Raw genomic sequence first — 20663 nt, 5'->3', positions numbered from 1 at the left:
AAAGGACACGTGTAAAAAAAAAAAAAAAAATCATCATCTTAAAAACTCGACTTTTATCATTAGGTACCTCCAATGCTCAATTGGTGTTGATGACAAACCTTTCCAGATGACAGAACTCACCTCCACAATGAGAACATTCTGAAAGGGTTAAATAGGCAAAGAAATAAAGAAAAATTAGCCAAAACATAGAGCATAGATCCGAAACATTATTCACCCAGCAGAGTCCTGCTTTACACACCAACCAGCATAAGATAATCACTTGGACTATGATGAGATTTAAAACTTTGCCTTTAAAGTTATGTTAACAGAGCAAAGCATTTGAAAAACAGCTTGGAAATCATGCAAAAATATTAACATGCAATTATGAAAACTGTTAATTTTTTTTTTTTTCCTTTACCTTGCCCGCTAGAGATGCCAGGTCATCACCACCAATCACACGTATATCTCCAGTCGCCTGGTCATTCTAACAAAACAAGAGACAGCAAGGCACAAACGTGATGCTACATTATCATTAGATTCTCACACTTGATGCAGAGCACAACAGAATTGACCGAAAGCTTACAAACAGGCTTTGAGGTTCCACCAAAACTACAACTGCACATCACTGGGATGATAGTCAAAGGCCTACCAAAACGATTGATGAGCAGCAGTTAAAGAAGCAAAGGTAATGTGGACAAATAAATGGGGTCATTTCCATGCCATTTGGGATTGTGGTCCCAAGAAAGGTGACCTCAGATTTTGAGAAAACTATTTTAAGAATTTTTTTTTTATCATTGTGGCAAAATGATTCCCCCAAAATAAAATGTACACATCATTGAATAAACAGGAATAAATTCTCATATGGGCTAATGTGCAAAAAATTCCTGACAACCCATGGACCATATCGCAAATGCAGCGACCGTCCACTGACCTATTGATTCTGCAGGATAGACTCAGGAGCTTCTCACACTAGCACTGGCCAAAATATTGCGTAAGAGATCAAATTCCATCTATATACAGACTTGGCATTTAATATGGAATTTTTTTTCTTTCTTGACTTGGGTTTACTTTCTGAACTCGGTATATCAATCTGGTGAGTTTATTTTACGCTTCGGCGATTTCTTTGTTAAAAGAACCATGTCACTGATTGTCTGTCGCAGCAAGAAGTCAATACCAGGATTATATCACAGGTGGCGTGACAAAATGTACGGACAGGTACATTTGACGATTGGCTTCACAATCGGGTATATAAGGGTTGTTGCGTTCTGTATTAGAGGAAAACAACTGCTGCACATCTACAAAAGTTATTGCCGCTTCCCCTGGAGATGGTCCGTCAACTCGACAATGCTGTTTGTCATTTAGTGGTGGCTTTACAAAATTCCGGCATGAAACAGTGTGTTATTGCTTGGCAGTATGGCATCACTCAAGGTCAGGTGTCAAATATCCTCAAACGAAATGCTCAGAGGGGTGTCCCTACTCCAATACCGAGGCCAGGACGTCCCCGCAGAACCACAAGGAGGGATGATTGCCAACTGCACCGGTTAGTCCGCAATGGCCGTACCAATTCAGCTAATCGGCTTAGGGCAACTGACAAATGTGCCTGTATCCAGAAGGCGAGTCAACCAACGACTGGTTCAAGCAGGCTATCGTGCCAGGCGTCCCCTGAGAAAGCCACGTCTGACCAGACAACACTGCCAGCGCCGATTGCAGTGGGCCAGAGAGCACCGTCAATGGCAGCCAGGACACTGGAATCACGTGATCTTCTGGTCTATCGTCAAGATGGCCGCGTCCGAGTGCACAGACAAGTGCATGAAGCCTACAACGAAGATTGTATAGTGCCACGAGTCCAAACTGGAGGTGGTGGGGTGACCGTTTGGGCTGCTTTTCATGCAGGGGGCAAAACTGACCTGGTTGTTCTGAATGGAACCTGAACCAGTTCAAGCACAGGGCCATTCTGGAAGAAACATTGCTTCCATTTGCTCATGCAGCCTTTCGAGGAAACTTTGTCTTCCAAGATGACAATGCACGGCCTCATCGTGCTCGCATGATCCAACACTTTCTTGCTGACCGTGGTGCAGAGCATATGGAGTGGCCTGCCATGTCCCTGGATATGAATCCGATGGAGAACTTGTGGGCAGAATTAACGCGTCAAATCGACAACTTGGACAAGCAGCCTGCCTCTGTGCGTGAATTTCAGCAGGCGATTGTAACTGCATGGCAAGCGATTCCTGTCCAAACCTTGGCAAATCTCGTGAACAGCATGCCTCGACGTGTACGTGCTCTCCTGAATGCTCGTGGGGGTTACACGAAGTACTGAACTGTAATTTTACTGTCCGTAATCCCAGTCGTAATTTAACTTTTGTTTTTGTTAAAAAAAAAATTGGCTAATGTGCAAAATAAAGATATACTTCTGGAAAACGCAAAGAAGTTTAACACAGTACTGTCCTTGAATTGAGTTCGATATCAGTTTACATCACTTTCAAGGATCAATTTATTTGCTTTGAAATGTCAAATGTGGTTTTTGTTTCTTTTAAAGGTCACATTAACAAAATCTAGAATAATTTCAACATAATTCCAATGAACTTTTGGTTCTAAATCATCTTGAAAAGTAAGTTCACCCCCACCAAAAAAATATTCCATATTAAATGCCAAGTCTGTAGATGGAATAAATGGGGATAAATTCCCGCATAGGGCTGATGTGAAAAAAATTACTGACACGACCATTGATGACACGGAGACACACCAGAAATTGAGCACCAGTTCACTGGTAATTCCCCGTGCGAGGTCGGCAAATTGAGTACCAGTTCACTGGTAATTCCCTGTGTGTCGCAAGAGGCGACCAACAGGAAGGCCATCTGGCTGTAAAACGTTGCTTCAAAAAGGGGACCACAGTGCCCAAAAAAGGCCAACCCCTGCTCTGTGGGGAAAAATGGCCTCTAAAGGTAGTTTTTTATTTATTTTTGATGCTGAAATATAATCAGCTCATCATTTTTTCTTTTTAATTAAAATGCACCCTAAACAGGACTGAGAGCCAGTAAGTGTGTAGGGCTTCAATGAAAATGAAGAAGAGGAAAAAGTGGCAGAGCCCTTCTTCACAGGACTCCTGTGCAGGAGGGGGTAACTAAGCCAGGTGGAAAAATAAATTGTTCTAACCCCATTAATAGCACAATAACATAATTTTATAGAACAGGATCTCTGACCTCTTGACTCCATAATCAAATTAGTTCATCTTTGCATCATAAAACATGGCTAACCCCCGCTCTAGCTGGGAAAATGGCCTTAAAATGCGTTGTTGTTGTTGTTGTTGTTTTGCATCATTATACATACTTGTACCAAGGTTGACTTGGATCCCTTTAGCTGTTGTTAAGTTATCGTAGTAACGAAAACCTATCACGGATGGGCAGACAACCCGAAAACATAATCCCTCTGGTGCCTTAATCGGCGGAGGTATAAAAAAAAGAAAATGAAAACATCGAATTTGAGGTTTATGCCACTGATGCACCTTCTTTGACACCATCTTATTGAACACATTAAACAAGTTCTCCGTGGCCTGTTGTTTGTGTCCTTTATTACGTTCCCGAAAGCAGTAGGTTTCCTGTTCAGAATGATCTTCGATTTTGTTTGGCTGCCAGACAGCCAAACTGAAGCGATTGCTTTACTGCTCTGTGTGCACTGTGCACTCAGGATAAAATGCCATACAACTTGCCAAAATCAGAGCCAAAGTACTGCTGAACTGCAGGTCCATGCTCCACAATGTAAAAAATATAAATATATATATTTAAATGGAAATCAACGAGTTCCTCAATCATAGAAATCGATCGACAGAGTGAGCCAATTACTTAACCCCGCTTTGTGCTACTTGCGTGGTGTAATAACCCTTTAAAAGGATGTAAAGCAGGTAGACACAGTAGCATATGCTTAACAATATGAGTCTAAGGAGTGAAACAGAGCTGAGCTTCAGTGAAAAACCTTTTACAAATCGCTTTCTCCGAGTTACAATGTCAATGCAATGACAGCATCTACACTTTCAACAACAGAGATTACAAAAAAGCAATAACGCATGCCGATGCGAGAACACGGTAACAAAGTTGAGGTGCACGTACATTTGGAACAGTATCAACAGAAAGCCAAGAAAGCTGTACATAATTGGATGACAGGAATAACAAATAAATATGCACACAGAGTTAACAAATGCCCAACAAAACATTTAAAAACAACAATTCAAACGCACACAGTAGCTCTTAAGGCGAATGAAGTCGACAGTCAACGGGATGGAGCGGTCGCAATTCCGGTTAAGGGCCTTTATGAAGTCCAACAGGTCGGCAAAGAACTTGTAACCACCCTTCAGCACACACAGGGCAACAATGTGGTGGCCTCCCATATCACGGAGTATTTCTCTGGCAAGCCGCTCAGTCCTGCCAAAAAAGCAAAAACACAAATTGCAGTTTTTTCAGGTTCATAATTGTACAGTTCTTGTAAAACATGGGATGCCTTTCCCAAAAGGATTTTTGGAGCAATTATTCTAAGCACAAATCCAATCTGCTGCCAGCATTAAAGTTCTCCATAAAAACTGGCATACTAAAATGAAATCCTGCTAAAACGGGTTACATATTTAGCAGGATATCAGTCAGCAGTTGCACAAGCTGGATTTTTCGAAAATAAAAGGTCATACAAGTATAAAAATAGAGATAGATTTTATCTTTTTTCTATGTTAATATATATAATTATATATATATATATATATATATATATATATATATATATATATATATATATATATATATATATATATATATATTTCTATGACTCCCAACCACATTCAGGTCGACTCTATATAGTGATTAGATACCAGAGATAATGTTCCATGTGGCAGGCGGTGCTTATCACTCCAGTAGGGTGCCAGAGTAGCTGTATCGGACACCTTACCGGCGGTTCCCCACTCATGGTATGCCTTTGTATGTGTGTATATGTGTGTGTGTATGTGTGTGTATGTGTGTGTACATGTCAAAAGATTTGAAGCTCAGGATTCATATTGTAAATGACAGCACACTGAGCAGTAAAAAAAAAAAAAAAAAAAAAAAAAAAAAAAAAACTGAGCACACTTTGACAGCACACTGAGCAGTAAAACAATTAAAACTTCTTTATTAATAGCCTGACGTTTCAAGAACAAACTAGTTCTCTTCCTCAGAGGTGTTGAGTGTGGTGTTAAGTTCCGTTGGGGACGGTTCACGTGATGGATTGGTCCAAGTCCTTGTCAATCACAGGGCTTCCCTGCATTCAAATGACTGCCGTTTTTGACGTTGTAATTGATTGCGTAGTGCTTTGTATGTGGGGTGAAAGTCGATGTGTCGGTTGATGGAGTTTTTAATCAGAGTACCAGGCCTTGACAATCTCACGGTTCACTCGCAAATATCCTGTGCCAAGGATCGTGGTCCTTGTCAGTGGTCAAACCACGACCCTTGGTCAGTGGTCAGATTATTTTACTGCTCAGAGTTATCATTTACGATATACATACACATATGTATATATATATATATATATATATATATATATATATATATATATATATATATAAAGGTGGGCGCGATTCGGAAAATTTTAAGTCCGCTTACCGCTTATCCGCTCCGCCAGCCCGTGTAGTCCGATTCGCTTATCCGCTTCAGCGGCCGAAAATCTTAGTCCGCTTACCGCTTATCCGCTTCGATTCGATTCGATTTTTTTAAAGCGCTTCGACGTTTTTAAAGCGATTTTTGACGTTTCTAAAGGGAATTTAATGCTTTTTAAGCCTAAATAGCCATTTCTAACTACTACAAAGACAAACAAAGCTTTTAAGATCAAAAATATACATTTTTATTTAAATAAAATTTATTCAAAATTTATTGAAATAAAGTTTTCCACTCGACTCTACTCTACTCTACAGTTAATTTAAATATAATTTTAATATATGCAAGTTACATTAAAGAAAAATCAATTTGCCCGTCCTTTCTTTGACAAGAGAGTCTACTAGTCAACAGACCTGGCGCCGGCCATGTCCTGGAAGGACTTGTGGCGGCCGCGTCTGCTGCCGCCGTCGAGGGCCGCCTTGAGGTCGTTGTGCTGGGACTGCTGGTTTGCGTCGCTCGTGTGCCTGTCCCTGGCACTGCCGCTGGGCTGGAGAGTCAGAAATCTCTCCATCTTGACGTTATTGCCGCTCTAGCGTCCAATAAAATATTCAGTTTTCACTTATTATTCACTTAAATAAATATTCACAATTCTAGAGTAACGGCTCAGGCTAACAGCTGATTTGGCGAATCGCGATGCGCTTTAATTTTTCGGTAGTCCGCTTACGCTTATCCGCTTCGGTTTCCGGGGGTCGTTCTGATTCGCTTATCCGCTTCGAAAACGTTAGTCCGCTGCAGCGGATAAGCAGATAAGCGGACTTTCGAAGCGGACCGCCCACCTTTGTATATATATATATATATATATATATATATATATATATATATATATATATATATACATATATATCCCAGTCATAAAGTCATATATATATATATATATATACACAGACTTGGCATTTAATATGGAATTTTTTTTTTTGTGGGGGTGAACTTACTTTTCAAGATGACTTAGAACCAAAAGTTCATTGGAATTATGTTGAAATTATTCTAGATTTTGTTAATGTGACCGTTAAAAGAAACAAAACGACATTTGACATTTCGAAGCAAATAAATTGATCCTTGAAAGTGATGTAAACTGATATCGAACTCAATTCACGGACAGTACTGTGTTAAACTTCTGTACGTTTTCCAGAAGTATCTCTTTATATGCACATTAGCCAAAAAAAATTTCAACAAAAACAAAAGCTAAATTATGACTGAGATTACGGACAGTAAAATTACAGTTCAGTACTTCGTGTAACCCCCACGAGCATTCAGGAGAGCACGTACACGTTGAGGCATGCTGTTCACGAGATTTGCCAAGGTTTGGACAGGAATCGCTTGCCATGCAGTCCACAATAGTCTGCTGCAATTCACGCACAGAGGTCGGATGCTGGTCCAAGTTGTCGATTTGATGCGTTAATTCTGCCCACAAGTTCTCTATCGGATTCATATCTGGGGACATGGCAGGCCACTCCATATGCTCTACACCACGGTCAGCAAGAAAGTGTTGGATCATGCGAGCACGATGAGGCCGTGCATTGTCATCTTGGAAGACAGTTTCATCGAAAGGCTGCACGAGCAAATGGAAGCAATGTTTCTTCCAGAATGACCCTGTACTTGAACTGGTTCAGGTTTCCATTCAGAGCAACCAGGTCAGTTTTGCCCCCTGCATGAAAAGCAGTCCAAACGGTCACCCCACCACCTCCAGCTTGGACTCTTGGCACTATACAATCTTCGTTGTGGGCTTCATGTACTTGTCTGTGCACTCGGACGCGGCCATCTTGACGATAGACCAGAAATCTAGACTCGTCACTGAAGGTCACGTGATTCCAGTGTCCTGGCTGCCATTGACGGTGCTCTCTGGCCCACTGCAATAGGCGCTGGCTGTGTTGTCTGGTCAGGCGTGGCTTTCTCAGGGGACGCCTGGCACGATAGCCTGCTTGAACCAGTCGTTGGTTGACTTGCTGCCACTCAGCCCTAAGCCGATTAGCTGACTTGGTACGGCCATTGCAGACTAACCGGTGCAGCTGGCGATCATCTCTCCTTGTGGTTCTGCGTGGACGTCCTGGTCTCGGTATTCGAGTAGGGACACCCTTCTGAGCATTTCGTTTCAGGATCTTTGACACCTGACCTTGAGTGATGCCATACTGCCGAGCAATAGCACGCTGTTCCATGCCAGAATTTCGTAAAGCCACCACTCCATGACAAACAGCATTGTCAAGTTGACGGACCATCTCCAGAGGAAGCGGCAATGACTTTTGTTGACGTGCAGCAGTTGTTTTCCACTAATACAGAATGCAACAACCCTTATATACCCGATTGTGAACCAATCGTCAAATGTACCTGTCCTTACATTTTGTCACGCCACCTGTGATATAATCCTCTTATTGACTTCTTGCTGCGAAAGACAATCAGTGACATGGTTCTTTCAACAAAGACATCACCGAAGGGTAAAAGAAACTCACCAGATTGATATACTGAGTTCAGAAAGTAAAGCCAAATCAAGAAAAAAAAAATATTCCATATTAAATGCCAAGTCTGTGTGTGTATATACATATATATATATATATATATATATATATATATATATATATATATATATATATATATATATATATATATATATATATATATATATATATATATATATATATATATATATATATATTGTTATGGTTTTTAGAACCTTCACTAGTAAATTTTAGTAAATGTTTCCCTTATAAATGATCCCCTGTAAATATCCCCATTAATTGGCTTTATTAAAGATCGCACCCTAGTTTGTCCATGTACAACACGTAGAGAACCATAGGACCTCTCTTTAGTTATTTCATTATTATGTGTTTCAGTTAAGGATCCATTCCCAATAGTTGAATCTGCATTGCATTAATCAAATAAGATAGGCCCCTTTCAATTTCCCCAATCATCTCCGCTCTTCAAAGTGCAGTCACAGTAGGATAGCGTCCGCTGCCGTTTGCCTTGGGCTGTTTGCTGGCACCAAGCCTCCATTACGCACGCGGTCTCAAACCGAGGAAAAAGGGGGGCGGAACCACAAGAACAAGGTGTGGCACGTGAACTCATCAGAGGTGGAGCCAGCGAGCCCTTGCCGGCCAACCAGCGCCGAGGTGAGCCGACAGTTAGGCGTGTCATCGGAGCCGGCGACTTGTACAACAACGAACAATAAAAGCGGCTGCGAGGGACTGCTTGAACAGATGAGGTGAGAAGGTACAGATGAGGTGAGAAGGAGTTTGGGTCGATAAGCTGGAGCGGAGCTGAGAGCGCGCCACGAACTGCTGATGGTAACGGACTGCGCAGGGGACCGTTGACGACACGAACCTTGTTCGAGAGAGAGAGAGAGCGTTGGCACGAGCCACATATTACGTACACAGTATCCCCGTTCCCCGATATAAGCCACGTCCGCTCGCGGTCCACGATACACGCTCGCTGCCTGCCAGGGTTTCCCGCCACGACGCGAGTCCACTCATGGAGCCGGACCTCAACGCCCTACCGCCTGCCTGGACCTTCTTTTCCTTCCAGCCATTCCTTCCTGCCATTCCCTGTCGTGTAAGTCTGTTTTTTGTCCGGGGTTATAATATAAGACTGTTTTAAGGCTTGCCTGTGTCCTGCTCTTCTTCTTCTGTATATTACTTTCGTTTCCTCTTCTTTGGGTTTTTGTATATAATTAATAAACCCACTCTTTGTTCTTCTTATTTTCTGGGTTTTCTCTTATTCGATCGTTTGTGTCCTTTCTTTCGATTGAGTACCTGTGGCACGATTCGGCCAACGCTATAATCGGGTTAGTCTATTTGCTAACGGCTCGGATCGTGGATTGCTAAACCGCTCGGCAATTACCATCACATCCGCGGTTCGAGCAGGGACTCATTTCCCTGCTTTGCGGAGAGATTGGTGAAGGTATTTGGGAAATCCTTGACCAATCACCCTGGCCAATCTCATCCCGCAAAGGAGCGAGATAGTTCCAGGACTCTGACGGCCAGTGTGAAAGACGAGGGGATTAAACCCCCCTCGGTAAGGGGAGTGCCGAAACCGAGATCCGTAACAATTGGTGTCAGGAGTGTGGGATTGGACCCGAACCAAATTTTAACATCTGAAAAAATTTGGTCAAAATTTTGAGCGGCCGAAATTTTATTATAATATCCAAATTTTAAAATCGTGCCATGGATGATCAAGGCGATCGGGTGCCGGTAGGGGAGAATGAGGAGTTAGAGGCAACCCAGGACCACAGGGAGGAATTGGGAGAGAGGGAAGAGGAGAGCAATGAGGATGCAGTAGAGGGTGTTGCGGGTGCACAAGATGGCGGCGCCTCGCACGTGGTTGCGGGAGCACAAAATGTCACTTCGCACGTGGCCGCGGCAGCCCCAGTAAGACTGGGGCCTATTGGTGATACAAATGAGGGCCTTTATGGTCAAGTCGGGTGAAGAAATGGAAAAGAACAGGGGGCTGGAAACCCAAATTGAGCAATTGGGAGGCCAAATTGGAGCAATGAGGGATGAAGCAAGGGGTACCAGTGACCAAATTGGGAAGTTAGACAGCAAATTAGAGCAATTAGACGGCTAATTTGGGGGGCTAGACGGTAAATTTGAGGGATTAGACAGTAAATTTGGGGGGCTAGAAAGTAAATTGGGAGGATTAGGGGCCCAATTGGAGGACGTGAATAGCCAAATGAACGAAGGGTTAACGGGGCTGGAAAATAGGATGGCCACCCAGGATAACCAAATGGAAGGGGTGAAGAATGGGTTAACGGGGCTAGAAGACAAGATGGGAGGCAAATTGAGGGAGATGGGGGAGCAATCCGTCCGGGAAATTAAACGGATGGGGGACCAGATAGAGGAGGTAAAAATCGGGCTAGAAACCAAATTGGACACCCACAAGGGGGAGCTGGGACAGATGAGGGCAGCATCCACCAAGGAAATAGGAGAGATGGGGGAGGATATAAGGCGCGGAGTGAGCGAAGAGGTCGTGGGGGTATGCGACGAGGTAAAGCGGGGTGAGGAGCGCATGGAGAAAGAGGTGAGGAACAGCACGGCTAGGTTACAGGGGGGCATAGAAGACCTGACGCGAGGAGTAGAGCAGCTGACAGTGGGACAAAAGGAGTTATGGGAGCAGGTAGAAAAGAACACGGCGGTAATAGGGGGGTTGAAAGCGACGCAAAAAGAGACAAAGAAAGAACTAATAGCGACAAAGAAGGAATGTCAGACGGTACATGAGGGACTGACGAAGAGGTTAGAGGAGGTGGTAAGACAATGGAGACGAAAGAACGAGAAGTGAGGAAGCACATGGAGACGACGAAGGTAGCATTAGAGGAATAAATTGAAGGGGCGCACCGGGAAATAAACGAGGTGAAGCAGAAGCTAGAGGAAGTGGAAGAGGGGGTAAGTGAAATTAAGAAGAGACTGAGGGAGACTAAGAAAGAGATAAAGGAGGTGGTGATGGAATTGGTGCAAGGTCTGTGCTCACAGCGTGATGTGCTTACTGACCAAATAAAGAGTTTGCAGGTGGCGGAGGAGGAGCGAAGGAGAAGAGGCGCCGAGGTGAGTGGCGATATGCTCGGGAATGTATATGGTGTGAGGGGAGATTCAGCGAGCTTGGGTGTTGGTCTAGCCCCGGGCGTTCGTGAGAGGCCGCTGGTGAGGTGTGCGACTGGTGCAGAGTGCGTGGTGATTGGGTGTGTGCAAGAACGCACCCCCATGAGTGGTACGGAGTATGTACCGGGAGAGGGTGCGCAAGAAGGTGCGCGAGAAAGGTGTGGAATGGAGGGTGTGTGAGGAAAAAGTGTGCGCCGAGGAGTGAGTGTGCTGTCGAGAGTGAGAGTGAATGCACGACAGAGTGTGGTGGTGAGAGTGACATGGAGGGCGAGTTGGTTGTGGCGAGTGAGAAAGATTGCACACCTGAATTGGTGGTGAAGCGCGTGATTGGGTGTGCAAAAGAGTGCACACCCATGGTTGTCACAGAGGATGTGACCGAGGAGTGGGCGCGAGGAGGTGTGCTGATGAAGTGTGCGAACGACGTGTGCGCCGAGGTGTGCGATGGTCAGGTGTGTAACGAGGTCTGTGAGCGAAATGGGTGTGCCTGGGTGGTGTGCACGGAGAGAGAGTGCGGTGACGAAATGTGCGGAGTGTATGGAGACACCTGGATGTATGAGCAAAGAACGGAACGCGTGGTGTGAGCATGTACGGGGAGCATCGACGTTAAACGGGACAGCGTTCAGACCGACGTTTAGCCGACACGAGCCCCCGGTCCGTGCCGGGCTTGGTGTACTGCGGGAGCCGGCGGGGATCGGTGTCGCGTCGCTCCTGTTCGGAGCGTCGTGCACAATTTGGGCCGGGCCCCGCCCTGCACGGTCGCGTCCGCGCTGTGCTAGGCAAAGCCACCGGCCCGGTTCCAGGGGAGGTAGGAGGGGTCGGAATGGCGCCCCCTTGTGGGGTTGCGGTGTTCCGGCCGGGCAAGATTGGGCCATCGGGCAGGAGACAGAAAGGCTCCGCGCCGAGGTGGACCTTGGAATCTTGGCCCAACGAAACCTCCTCCCCTGCATCGAGTGCCGGACGGACCCAACCGCAGTAGACGAACCACCCGCATTCATTGCTCGGCTTTGCGAAGCCGCGCTTTGAGAATGCAATTTCCCGCACCGAGACTCGAAGTTTAATGGACGATGGTAGGGATAGTGAATTTGATTGGCAAATTGGATGGGCAAAATTGATAATGGGAGATGCCCGATGTGGAGGGATGGCAACTCTGCCATCCCTCCCATCCCCCAGGGCACATGAGCATTAGTTTATGGGGTGGCTGTGCAAACTAGCCCGGGAGGGTTAGGATAAAATGATAGGGATCTAGAAAGATGACAGTAGGTAACTGTAGAATTAAGTAGCGACATGTACCTGTAGAGGGGACGTAGCAGATTAGTGGATTATAATGACGTGGGAGCGCTTAGCATAAGGGAAGACTGGGGAGCGCGAGTTTCAGAAGGGAGTAGTCAGCTTAGATGATGCAGTGTGTGTGCAGGAAGTTCTTTGTGGTGAGCATGATGATTGGCATGATTGTGCATTGAGCAGAGTATGGTGAAAGGTGTGATTGCGAGTTGTATTGAATGAATGGTCCTGGAGGAGAGACGGGTGCAAGTGCCACCAGGTGTACAGGTGACACCAGGTGTGTGGGCACAGGTGTGCAGGTGAAGCACAGGTGTATGGAGAATGGTTGGATGAAATGAATGGCATGGAATACATGGAGTATGGAATAGATGGTCTGTAGTGAATGGAGCATGGAGTGAATTGAGTATGGAATCGATGGAATGGAGTATGGAATGGATGGTGTGGAGTGAGTAGTGTGGAATATGTGGCGTGGAGTGGTTGGTGCGAAAGGAGTGGATGGGGAAGATGGACCCCTTTCATGAATACCCGGGGAGGGTAGTTTAAGAGTAGGTAGAGGGTATAGGTAAATTGTGGTGGATATTGGCATCTGTGGTGCGTGTGGTAGAATGGTGTTTGGATGGGTGCATTAGTGGAGTGAAATGACTGGGGGTGTGACCTGTTAGTGTGTGTATGGTTAAATGGGCACTCCGCCACTGTTAGTCTGTCAGCCAGGTGAGGCCGCAGGTAGGCTCTGGGAGCCAGTAGAGTTGTTCAATGGGGCCCGAGGATCCGGAGGACGAACCCGGGTAGCCCGACGCCAGAGAGGGCGGTAGGGGGTGAGAGCGCCAGAGGGCCTTCCGCAGGTAGGTTAGGGTAAGGAGCAGGTAAGCTCGGGAGGCAACTGCAGTGGCGGAGGTGTGCAGGTGAGCGGACCTGCTGGGAGCGCCACACGACCCAGCCCGGAAATTGTGCGAAGGCACAGGGTGAAGAATTGGGGGAGTGAGACCCCAAATTGGTGAGCACCACAGTTTGGTCAATGGGAGTTCGGTTCTTAGAACCACATAGTGTAAGATGGCCAATGGTTTAGCAGGGAAAGACCCTGGGTAGAGTAAAAGTGTTAAAGTCATTTAGAAGTATAGTTAGGATTGAAATCTCTTCACACCATCTGCATCCACTCACCTGAGGTGATGACAGGACTCCACACTACCGGTTTGTGCAAATGTTTGGAATGGTAAGACACATCATGACGTGGGGGTGACATTGTGCTTGTTTATTCCATCTCTTCCTCCTTATGAGGGATTGATGGTAAATTCAGAAGAGGGATTAATGAGAAATTGGGATTGTGGATGAATTTGGTATTAGGGGAGATATGGGGAAGACAGGACAATAGAGACGGAATTTGTAAATGTGTAGAGTTTTGTAAATACGGGGTAAGGGCAAGGGTAGGGTAGGTGACAGGGGGGGGGGGGGGGTGACGTACGGTAGGGACGAGCTTTCTCCGCTCGCTCCCATGCGCACCTCACCTCTGCATTACCTTGTATGAATGTGTACCCTTGCGACCTTGCCCCGATGCTTGCTGTGTCCTTTCCTTCCCCACTCACGGCTTGTTTATTTTGGGTCCGGGGGGAGTGCGCAGGTAGCCGCACTTGTGTGCCCGAGCCACCACTGCACAGCCTGCCTGGACCGGTACACCACCTTATGGACCACATGACTTGCGGCCGAACACCACTTTATGGACCACACGTTTTTGTGGCCAAGCACCACACTGATGGACCCCACGTGTTGGGGCCTGGCCCCTCTGCTGGGACCGGCCATGGTGGCCAGAGAAGTGTTTGCTTGTGGACCACGGTGAGGTGGCCCCCTTTGCCATACAGGTGGACCACCCTTAGTTGACCCCTGTTGGCCATAAATAAAAAGTAGACGCGTTGTGTGCCCTTTTTGTTATTTTCAAATAGGCAGCAAGCCACAAGAACAAGTCAACATCAGGAAACATTGGCCAGCAGAGCAGGAGCTGACAAGAAAGGTCATCAGTTTGTTTTTATTGGATGATATGAAAATGAGCACTGGATGGTGCTTTGTGTGTTTTATGGTGCTTTGGTGCTTATTGGTGTTGATTGGTGCTTTGGTGATTTGTAATGCTCTTGTGCTCGGGGGTGCACTGCAATATCAATTGTGCATCCCCGGGCATTTGGGTATGGTGTATCGGTGAAGTGCAGTGCATGCTCCTTCCTCTTTCAAAAACATCTTTTTTGTCTCCCAAAATGACAGGTCCTGGGTTCGCATTGTAAATACCAAATAGTCCTTGTAAATGATGCTCCCCACCATATGTGTTTAGTTTGGAAATAATTCCGCAATTCGGTTATTCTGTGGGCGTGAGTCTGTTAGGTAGGATGAAACGTAGCAGGCGGGATACACTTAGTTGTTTTAAAACTGTCGCACTCAAGATAAGGTTAATAGTAGAGGCTTACTACACCTGAGTGTCACATTAAGTAAAGTTATTTCGGGCCGGGACGGCCCTAGAGGAAAGACGGGTGCTGTGTTACGGTTTTTAGAACCTTCACCAGTAAATTTTAGTAAATGTTTCCCTTATAAATGATCCCCTGTAAATATCCCCATTAATTGGCTTTATTAAAGATCGCACCCGAGTTAGTCCATGTACAACACGTAGAGAACCATAGGACCTCTCTGTAGTTATTTCATTATTATGTGTTTCAGTTAAGGATCCGTTCCCAATAGTTGAATCTGCGTTGCATTAATCAAATAAGATAGGCCCCTTTCAATTTACCCAATCATCTCCGCTCTTCAAAGTGCAGTAACAGTAGGATAGCGTCCACTGCCGTTTGCCTTGGGCTGTTTGCTGGCACCAAGCCGCCATTATACACGCGGTCTCAAACCGAGGAAAAATGGGGGCGGAACCACAAGAACAAGGTGTGGCACGTGAACTCATCATCAGAGGTGGAGCCAGCGAGCCCTTGCCGGCCAACCAGCGCCGAGGTGAGCCGACCGGTAGGCGTGTCATCGGAGCCGGCGGCTTGATACAACAACGAACAATAAAAGCGGCTGCGAGGGACTGCTTGAACAGATGAGGTGAGAAGGTACAGATGAGGTGAGAAGGGGTTCGGGTCGATAAGCTGGAGCGGAGCTGAGAGTGCACCACGAACTGCTGATGGTAACGGACTGCGCAGGGGACCGTTGATGACACGAACCTTGTTCGAGAGAGAGAGAAAGCGTTGGCACGAGCCACATATTACGTATGCCGTATCCCCGTTCCCCGATATGTGCAACGTCCACGATACGCGCTCGCTGCCTGCCAGGGTTTCCCGCCACGACGCGAGTCCACTCCTGGAGCCGGACCTCCACGCCCTACAGTCTGCCTGGACCTTCTTTTTTTTTTTCTTTTCTTTTTTTGTACACAAGATCGAGGCTCGTGAAAGAGCTAACATTAATCACACCAAAAGACAAACCGACACACAAAACACAAAAAACAAGGGGAGCGGCAGACAAGATGGGGAGAGAGGGGGAAGGACACAAACACAACATTTGAGAGCAGGGACATTGGGAGGACTTGGGGGGGAGGTGGGAGAGGAATAAAACAGATGAACACTGCAAGGACTCTGGGGTGAATTACCGGGGGTAGAAAAGATCAAGATTTTCGATGGGGGAAGATAAGAGATGGTGGTGAACAGCTGTTTTAAAGACCTGGAGGGAGGAGTGGGATTGAAGGGAGTGGGGGAGTTTGTTCCAGAGGCGGGAGAAAAGGGGAATGAAAGAGTGAACGTGAGCAGAGAGCCTAGACTTTGGCAGTTTAACCATAAGAGGGTTGCAGGCAGATCTTGTGCGACCTGAAGGAATATTGGGGGGACAGAGCACAGAGAGAGCTGGGGGAGCAAGGCCGGAGAGGAGTCGGTAGAAGACAGAAAGACCACCAACCTGCCTGCGGTGAGTGAGTGAAAGGCCCTCGGAGTTGACTACATCGCAGGAGATTCCAATGATTCTGAAAGCTTTGGCCTCAACAGCGTGAAGCCGAGCAAGGTGCGAGGCAGGAGCACCAGTCCAGAGGGGGGAACAGTATTCCATTGAGCTGCGGATGAAAGCCTTGTATGTGGTGAGGAGCTCAGGTGTGCCAAGGAAGGACTTCGCACGACGGAGGATGCCCAGTCGGCGACTGGCTTTGGAGGCCAGCTTGGAAACGTGGTTTTCCCAAGAAAGATCATGGCAGATAGTGAGACCCAAAAGCTTGAGCGACAGAACTTCTTGGAGAGGATTGTTGAGAAAGTAGATGGGAGGGTTGTCCAGTCGGTCCTTTCGGAGAGACATTGTAAGAGTGTGAGATTTGTCAGGATTGAAAGACATGTTCCACTTGTTTGACCAGTCTGTGATTTTGTCCAGGTCTGCAGAGAGTGAGGAGGCTGCAGACTGCCGATCTGAGGGATGAGGAATGGAGCGGCAGATAGTGGAGTCATCAGCAAAGAGATGGAGAGGATTTTCCAGAGAGTCGGAGAGGTCATTGATGAAGACCAGAAATAGCACAGGGCCCAGAACACTACCTTGGGGAACTCCAGCCAGAACAGGCAGGGAAGATGAGAGAAATCCATTCAGGGCCACACGTTGCCTACGACCAGAGAGGAAATCCGCAAGCCATGAGTGGAGATTTCCCTGAATACCATAGGAGGTGAGTTTGGTGAGCAGAGCTGGGTGCCAGACCGTATCAAAGGCACGTGATATGTCAAGTGAGACAGCTCTGATTTCCTGTTTGGCATTGAGGACCTCCATCCATTGTTGAGACAGCAGAAGCAACATGTCCAGAGTAGAATGACCTGGTCTGAATCCAAATTGATGATCAGAGACCAAGCCATTGGAGAAGAGGAAGGATTTGATATCTGAAGCAATGATGGATTCCATGACTTTGCTGATAATTGGGAGCAGGCTGATTGGTCTGTAGTTGCAAGGATCTGTTTTTGCACCTTTTATGTGTAAAGCGGTAATGTTTGCTGATTTCCAAGATGCTGGCAGATGGCCTTGAGCAAAAGAGAGGGTGAAAAGAACAGAGAGAGGGTGAGATAGAGCGGCAGAGCAGGATTTTAGGACCCGAGGGCTGATGCCATCTGGTCCAGTTGCAGAATCAGAGTCGAGGTTTGATAAAAACTTCTCCACCTTGTCAGGAGAGAAGGACACAGAGTCCAGGAGCAGTTGGGTTCGACTGGGAAAGGTGGGAACAGAGAGAGATGGGTTTGGGACACAAGATTTTGAGGCAAACACAGAGTTGAGGCATTCGGCTTTGTCACGTGCGGTGTCAACTGTGTAGCCATTTGAAGTAAGGGAGGGGATGGAGGGGGAACAAACACCAGAAACGGATTTGACCAGACGCCACCAGGATTTGGAGGAAGGAGACAGGTTTGAGAGTTCAATCTTGAGTGTGGAGAGATAGTGCTTCCTGGCACTCCTGAGGGTAGAAACACACTTGTTTCGAGCTTGGTGGAAGGAACTGAGATTGCCTTCAGTTGGATTTGCCTTCCAAGACGCAAAGGCAAGTTGTTTCAGGGCAACTGCCTCACCACAAGATTCAGTGTACCATGGACGGGAGGAAGGGTAAGACAACTGAAGACGAGATGGGATAAATCTGTGCATGAGAGAGAGCAGTTTGCTTTGGAAGAATTCCCAGGAAGAATTGATGTCAGAGGCATTAGAGATGGGAGACCAGTCCAGTTGATTGATGGCTGCTTGCAGACCGTGCCAGTCGGCCTGAGTGAAATGCCAGACTCGTCGGCGCTGAGGAGGCTCTCTGAGAATGGCCAGTGAGATGTCCACTTTAACAAGCACATGATCAGAAGAACCGATTGGAGCAGAAGAAGAGCAGCAGACATTTGCAGGGAAGTTAGTCATAACCAAGTCCAGAAGAGAAGATACTCCATTGACTGAGATCCGGGTCGGGAAATTGACAGATTGTGTCAGTCCCAATGAGTCGCAGAAGTCCTTTGCTGAGGTGCCATGGCTGGTGAGAGATGAACCCACACCCAGCCAGCTGGCATGATGACAGTTGAAGTCACCACATATGAGGAAGAGAGAGTTTGGATGAGTTGATAGAAGTTGGTCCATGTTGTCCGACAGAGAAATGTAAATGGAGTCATCACTGTTTGGAGGACGGTACAGAACACATATGAACAAAAGGTGGGAGCGGAGAGGAAGCCGTAGCCAGAGGTACTCCTGTGGGTGGGGTGGAGAGAGGGCAGTGCAGGGAGAGTGAGGAAGAGAGTTTTTGATAAAGATAGCCACCCCACCACCAGGACGAGGATCAGGTCTATCGTACCGGAGGAGGGAGTAACCAGGAAGAGACATTAAGGAATCAGAGACATCTTGAAGGAGGAAAGTTTCTGTTAAGCAGATCAAGTCTGGATTTTCAGAAGCAACCTGAATGGAGAGATCAATCAGGTTTGAGCGAAGGCCCCGGATGTTTGAGGTCCATACCGTTAGTGAGGAGAGAGGGGGAGCATCGGGTGCAGGATCGGACCTTCTTTTCCTTCCTGCCATTCCCTGTCGTGTAAGTCGGTTTGTTTGTCCGGGGTTATAATATAAGACTGTTTTAAGGCTTGCCCTGTGTCCTGCTCTTCTTCTTCTGTATATTACTTTCGTTTCCTCTTCTTTTGGGTTTTTGTATATAATTAATAACCCCACTCTTTGTTCTTCTTATTTTCTGGGTTTTCTCTTATTCGATCATTTGCGTCCTTTCTTTCGATTGAGTACCTGTGGCACGATTCGGCCAACGCTATAATCGGTTTAGTCTATTTGCTAACGGCTCGGATCGTGGATTGCTAAACCACTCGGCAATTATCATCACATCTGCGGTTCGAGCAGTGACTCATTTCCCTGCTTTGCGGAGAGATTGGTGAAGGTATTTGGGAAATCCTTGACCAATCACCCTGGCCAATCTCATCCCGCAAAGGAGCGAGATAGTTCCAGGACTCGGACGGCCAGCTTAAAAGACGAGGGGATTAAACCCCCCTCGGTAAGGGGAGTGCCAAAACCGAGATCCGTAACAATATATATTTATGTATATGTCTCAAAGGGTCGAAATGGGTATGAAAGGGTCTTAGGGGTTTAAAGGGGTGTAAAGGGTTGAAATGGGGTCTAAGGGGTGTAATGGGTCTAAGGAGTGTAAGGGGTCTAAAGGTGTGTCAATGGTCAAAGGGGACGAAGGGGTGTAAAGGGTCAAAAGGGATCTAAGCAATATAAAGGGTCTAAGGAGTGTTAGGGGTCTAAAGGGGTGTAAATGGTCGAAGGGGTGGGTCTCAGGGGTGTAAATGGTCAAAGGGGTCTTAGGGGTGTAAAAGGTCTAAAGGAGTCTCAGGGGTGTAAAGGGTCTAAGGAGTGTTAGGGGTCTAAAGGGGTGCAAATGGTCAATGGGGTATAAAGGGTCTAAGGAGTGTAAGGAGTGTAAAGGGGTGTAAATGGTCAAAGGGGTCTATATGGTGTGAAGGGTCGAACAGAGTCTAAGGGGTTTAAAGCATATAACGGAAGTAAAGGGTCTAAAGAGGTCTAAGGGGTGTAAAGAGTTAAAAGGGGTCGAAAGATGTTCTAAGGGCGTGTAAAGGGTCAATGGTTTCTAAGGGCGTGTAAAGGGTCAATGGTTTCTAAGGGCGTGTAAAGGGTCAATGGTTTCTAAGGGCGTGTAAAGGGTCAATGGTTTCTAAGGGCGTGTAAAGGGTCAAAGGGGTGTAAAGGGTCAAAGGGGGTGTAAAGGGTCAAAGGGGGTGTAAAGGGTCAAAGAGGGTGTAAAGGGTCAAAGGGGGTGTAAAGGGTCAAAGGGGGTGTAAAGGGTCAAAGGGGGTGTAAAGGGTCAAAGGGGGTGTAAAGGGTCAAAGGGGGTGTAAAGGGTCAAAGGGGGTGTAAAGGGTCAAAGGGGGTGTAAAGGGTCAAAGGGGGTGTAAAGGGTCAAAGGGGGTGTAAAGGGTCAAAGGGGGTGTAAAGGGTCAAAGGGGGTGTAAAGGGTCAAAGGGGGTGTAAAGGGTCAAAGGGGGTGTAAAGGGTCAAAGGGGGTGTAAAGGGTCAAAGGGGGTGTAAAGGGTCAAAGGGGGTGTAAAGGGTCAAAGGGGGTGTAAAGGGTCAAAGGGGGTGTAAAGGGTCAAAGGGGGTGTAAAGGGTCAAAGGGGGTGTAAAGGGTCAAAGGGGGTGTAAAGGGTCAAAG

The 20663-nt window shown here is 46.7% G+C and overlaps 1 protein-coding gene across 3 annotated transcripts in view; it reads right to left on the bottom strand.

Annotated features, from left to right (window-relative positions):
• The window catches only part of HPRT1 (hypoxanthine phosphoribosyltransferase 1), a 684029-nt gene that overhangs the window by 27524 nt on the left and 635842 nt on the right, over positions 1 to 20663 (bottom strand). For all 3 annotated transcript variants that reach the window (XM_078766014.1, XM_068131912.2, XM_068131911.2), the window contains exons 3-5: positions 4211 to 4394; positions 398 to 463; positions 121 to 138 (exon numbers count right to left, since the gene is read on the bottom strand). In XM_078766014.1, the coding sequence (XP_078622140.1) occupies positions 121 to 138; positions 398 to 463; positions 4211 to 4394 (268 nt within the window). The remainder of the gene's footprint in view (positions 1 to 120; positions 139 to 397; positions 464 to 4210; positions 4395 to 20663) is intronic.

This window comes from Myxine glutinosa, chromosome 12 (assembly GCF_964187855.1).
Source record: "Myxine glutinosa chromosome 12, kmMyxGlut1.1, whole genome shotgun sequence".
Lineage (NCBI taxonomy): Eukaryota > Metazoa > Chordata > Myxini > Myxiniformes > Myxinidae > Myxine > Myxine glutinosa.
Note: the sequence above shows the minus strand (reverse complement) of the source record. Positions and strands in the feature narration are given on the sequence as shown.